Below are 5380 nucleotides of genomic sequence, written 5' to 3'. Positions count from 1 at the left end.
ATGCTGCAATTCGTATCTCAATCCCCTGTACTAAGTCTTGGATTCTCCAGTTTCTACTTCTTTCTGACCATTGTTTGGAAATCCCATCAGCAGTTGGTAATCTTGTCTAAAACCCCATTCTTTATCCTTCCACCTCCTTATTTTCCCATTTCTGTCACAGGCTGAGCTTGGAAAATTCACCAAATTTTATTTGTGCCATTTTTCTATTGTTCCTTCTCAAGCCATATAAATAAGAAATCCTGTTTGGTATTTCATCATAATATCATAATATATGGCACTGTTTATTTATTTATTTTTGTTTATACTGCTTGTGTAAAGTTTTTTTTTTTTAAAGTTTTATTTATTTTTGTGTAGTCTCTACAACCAATGTGGGACTTGAATGCACAACCCCAAGATTCAGTCACATGCTCTTCCAACTGAGCCAGTGAGGTGCCCTATGCTCGTGTAAGGCTTTCAATTAATTTCCCTGCCCTTGGTTTCTTTCTGTTCTAGCCCATTCTGAAACTGCTTTCAGCCAAGGATACAGTTATTACTACTACTACTATAATAAATAATAAGTATTATTTATTTAATAAATTTAGGAATAATATACATAAAAATATTTATTTTTTTAAAAATATTTTATTTATTTATTTGACAGACAGAGAACACAAGTAGGCAGAGGGGCAGGCAGAGAGAGTGGAGGAAGCAAGCTCCCTGTTGAGCAGAGAGCCCCAGGTGGGGCTCGATCCCAGGACCCCGGGATCCCAGGACCTGAGCTGAAGGCAGAGGCTTTAACCCACTGAACCACCCAGGCGCCCAAAATACATCATTTTAATAAACTGCTTCTTGTATTTTCTTTGTGCCGGAAGGAACATCATTTACTCATTAAAGTAACACTTTGAGTGGTGGTTCTTTTCCCCATTTTAAGATTAAAAATTAGAAACTTACAGAAAAGTTAAATTTTGAAAGATCACACAGCTACTAAAACACAGAACTAGGATTTATGCTGTGGTCCACCAGATTCTGGAGCTTATGCTTTGAATACTTCTCACTCAACTAGGATATATTTCAGAGTGAAAGGGAAAGCTATTTATAATTTCTGGAGGGACTGCCCTAGGAAAACTAGGCTCAGAATAACTTTATGAATTCTACTCTCACTTCTTCATCATTGGTTACACTCAAATAAATAATGGAGAGGTTGAGAGAACATCTACTTTTGGAGAAAGGAACATGTGTTTATATACTTGGTGAGTTCAGAGATGACCACAGGACAGTTTCCTGAAATATCCAGAAAAAAAAAAAAATCCTATTGGGTACACATGGAAGGAACTTAATAGAGAATGAAGAAATAAAGACACAAATTTGAAAGCCATTTACATGGAGGGATTGTGGAAGCAATGAAAGGAAGGAGCTTATCAAAAATTTAAGGAAGCAACTAATGAATCATTTACTACTACATAAAAAACTAGTGATGTACGATGTATCTTGGCTAATTGAATTAAAATTAAAAAAAGAAAAAAAAGAATTAAAGGAAGTGGAGATAGTGTGGAAAATTGAGAGCTGAACCCTGGGAAATATGAGATATGAAGGGATAGGGATAGGAAGAAGAGCCTATATCCGTGATGCCTCAGACTCTTTCTGGCAAGGAACCATGTTTTTTACTTTTTTTTTTTAAGTTTAGTTAGTTCGTTTGTTTTTTGTATCCCTGAACCTCACATATTACATTGCCAAATACATTTGTTAAAATCAGTTTAACAATGGGGTAATTGGGTGATGAGCATTAAGGAAGGCACTATATGTAATGAGCACTAGATGTTATATGCAACTGATGAATCACTAAATTCTAGCCGTGAAACTAACAATATGTGCTAACTAAATTGAATTTAAATAAAAAGTAAACATTAAAAAAAAATCCTGGAGCATTGAAAAAAAAATTAACAGTAGCCACTATGCAGATACAGATGATTACTGAAAGATGAATTGAATTCTATCTATTTTCTCAGGAACTAAGGAAGCTATTTCACATGGAGGTAGGTCAGGTGTCATCTCTTCTCTCTGGCCAGGTTTGTGCTTCTTATTGAAACTGGGAATCCTATGACATGTGGGGACTGATTTGGGACCATACTTGTGCAACTTTGATGGTCTACTAGGAGTCTGAGAGCCAACGCACATGCATGAGACATACATGCAAAGACATTTGAGTATATGTAAATCTTCATATGCCCTGTAATGTTGTATTTATAATATATAGTTTAAGTTTGAAACTAATAAGAAGAAAGCCATTTCAGAGATTCCAGTTTTGGAAAGGCAAGAGTACTATACAAATGGAAAGGGCAAAACAGCTCTTTTGTTCTCTGCTGTGAGGGAACAAGTCATCAGGTAACAGGGTTTTAGAGAAGCCCTGTTGGAGATACATTTGGAAATGAGGTTGGCATGGCAACTGTCTCTGAGGTAACAAAATCCCCTTAGAGCTTTCAGAGAACCCTCAACTTCTCTGTACTTGGTTCTCAAGGAGAGCTTAATTTCATTCATTTTAATGAACCGTTTTTCTCTGTTTATAGCATTTTTGCAGTGGGATTGAGAACAAGGATTAGGATTACTGGAGTTACTCTGGGACATGTTAATTCTAAGTATAAGTCAAAAGACAAGGCACTATCATTGGTGAGTCTTAGCTGAGGGTGGGCAAGTCCTCACGGATGAGTGTGCACACACAAACACACAGTGTGCGTGCAGTGGTTTTAGCAGAACTTTTCTGGAGGAAGATGGATTTCTGCCTTTGTGTTTTGACTTCATAACTTCTGTAAGAGGACTTTTGTCCTTAATCCAGGACCAAAAACCTATTTAATCCACTGGCACACTGAAGCTTAAATTCCCCCAAATCAAGACTTATTTTTTGGGTATGAAATCTGTCTTCCTTAATATTAAGGGCCCCTTGTAAGAGGCATCGAGTGCAAGTTGCCAGGTAATAGTTTATTAGTCTCTGTATGAATGAAATCATTTCCTGAGAACTATTTTGACAATGTGTGCAGTAGTTTTAGTAGGTAGAGGTGGTGTCTGCAGCCAATATTAGGCATTGTTAGTAACATACATTAAATACCTTGTGTTTGTTTAAGAAGCTCAGCAGGGTCCCTGGGCCCTATGAAGTTTGGAGTTGGGTAGATCAGAGTTTGACTCAAGATTCTGGAACCTACAAGCTGTGTGTACTCCTCATTTTTAAAGTGGATATTTATAGGTCTAATATATAAGACTGTTGTGAGGAATAAACAAGGTATTATTTTTTGTGCATTGCTTTGGATCCTTCATTGAGCATCCTGGATGAATACAGTGTTTGATACATGGTAAGGTATCAATACAAAGTAGTAATTACTGTTTTTCCCATGGTGCCTGCTATAATTAATAGCTTAAAAAGATGTAATCACAATGAAAAATGTTCCATGGGTCATTAAAAATCACATCAAGTATTATCAAGGGTGTAAACAAACATTTCTTCTTCCTTAGGGGGGCGGTCTCTGGAGCAGTGATCCCGAGGGAGTCTCTGTAACTATGTCCCTGAGATCGCTAACCCAGAATAAAACTCCTTAGTCTCCTGTTATCCATGGGTATTAGGAAAGGATGCTGTCTCATGCCTAGAATTTGGATAAGAGACTTGGGCCAAAGCCACAAACAGATCAAGTTCAGCTCAGCAAGACAACCAGAGGTTTTGATCCTCAAAGTAGAGAAGCAGAAGCAGAGGGTCTGAGCTCTGAGTTGTCACTTTCTGTTCACCGGGGCCATTTGGGTGTCCATGAAAGAGACGGGTGAGAGCCAATGGAGAACAGCCCTGTGACAGGAAGCAGAAGGAGGTGAGTGCCCGGCTGACCTGGTCTGTCCTGGAGCAGAGGGGGTAAAAGCTCAAACCCCAGGACCCAGACCAAGTTCACCTTCTACTGTAACTTAGCTGCACCAGGAGTGGTGCAAGTCACTTGGGTCCAGGGTCCTCATCTGTGAAATGGGGATACTCACAATGCCACACAGCATTTAGAACAGCGCCTATCCCATAGCTGGTACTCAGTAAACGTTCCTATCCTCGTCTTCTTATGTCACTCCCTGCGCTTCTGTGGTGTGTAGCCCTGTCTCTGTCTCAGTGACTTGTTTCTTTTTCCCTTACAGACCCTCCTAGAGGACAATGGCTGCAGATAACGCCTCCACTGTGACAGAGTTTGTCCTTGCAGGCTTAACAGATGAGCCAGAACTCCAGATGCCCCTCTTCTTCCTTTTTCTAGGTTTCTATGTGGTCACGGTGGTGGGGAACCTGGGTCTGATAACCCTGATTGGGCTGAATTCTCACCTTCATATTCCCATGTACTTTTTCCTCCTCAACTTGTCCTTCATAGATTTTAGTTATTCCACTACCCTCACCCCTAAAATGCTCATGGGTTTTGTCTCAAAGAGAAATACCATTTCCTATGCAGGGTGTATGACTCAGTTTTTTTTTTTCTGCTTCTTTGTCTTTTCTGAATCCTACATCTTGTCGGCGATGGCATATGACCGTTATGTTGCCATCTGTAAACCACTGCTGTACACAGTCACCATGTCTCCTCAGGTGTGTTTCCTCCTTTTGTTGGGTGTTTATGGGATGGGGGTGTTTGGGGCTGTGGCCCATACAGGAAATATATTATTTTTGACCTTCTGTGCTGACAACCTTGTCAATCACTATATGTGTGACATCCTTCCCTTCCTTGAGCTCTCCTGCAATAGCTCGTATATAAATTTGCTGGTGGTCTTTATTGTTGTGACCATTGGCATTGGGGTGCCCGTTGTTGCCATTTTTACCTCTTATGGTTTCATTATTTCCAGCATTTTCCATATTAGCTCCATTGAAGGCAGGTCTAAAGCCTTCAGTACTTGCAGTTCTCACATAATTGCTGTTTCTCTCTTCTTTGGATCCGGAGCCTTTATGTACCTCAAACCACCTTCTATTTTGCCCCTTGACCAGGGGAAATTGTCTTCCTTGTTCTACACCATTGTTGTGCCAATGTTCAACCCATTAATATATAGTCTGAGGAATAAGGATGTCAAATTTTCCCTGAGGAATACCTTGGGCAGATTAACTTTCTCTTGAAAAAATATTAGAAATTGAGATAAAAGATCTCAATATTGTAGTGTTTTTATTATTATTACTTATTATTATTCTGACTATTTTTTAAATTGAGGAATCCAAGCTCCAGTACTTTCTTTCTAAACTATATGCCAGAGGAAATTTTAACTTTCTTTACCAAATGGACTGATTCTCCCCTACACAAATCCCCCAATTCTTTTTTCTGTATTTTATGAAAAATAATTGGTATAATTTTAGAGTATTCAACATTGAATGGGGCTTAGGAATCATTTGATCCAGTGCCTTTATATAAAACATCAC

At 38.9% G+C, this 5380-nt stretch overlaps 1 protein-coding gene across 1 annotated transcript; it reads left to right on the top strand.

Annotated features, from left to right (window-relative positions):
* The first annotated feature begins 4138 nt into the window (after window positions 1-4138).
* Window positions 4139-5083, top strand: LOC131820642 (olfactory receptor 8B12-like). The gene has a single exon (XM_059156339.1). The coding sequence runs from the start codon at window positions 4148-4150 to the stop codon at window positions 5081-5083; it is 936 nt and encodes a 311-aa protein (XP_059012322.1). The 5' UTR covers window positions 4139-4147.
* Window positions 5084-5380: the final 297 nt, after the last annotated feature.

The sequence above is a fragment of the Mustela lutreola genome, chromosome 1 (assembly GCF_030435805.1).
Source record: "Mustela lutreola isolate mMusLut2 chromosome 1, mMusLut2.pri, whole genome shotgun sequence".
Classification (NCBI taxonomy): Eukaryota; Metazoa; Chordata; class Mammalia; order Carnivora; family Mustelidae; genus Mustela; species Mustela lutreola.
The sequence above is the reverse complement of the archived record's forward strand: the minus strand, read 5'-3'. Positions and strand labels throughout refer to the sequence as shown.

Bases quoted from the DNA above. Each gene is read 5' to 3' on its own strand.
- LOC131820642 (XM_059156339.1), top strand. From the start codon at position 4,148: ATGGCTGCAGATAACGCCTCCACTGTGACAGAGTTTGTCCTTGCAGGC.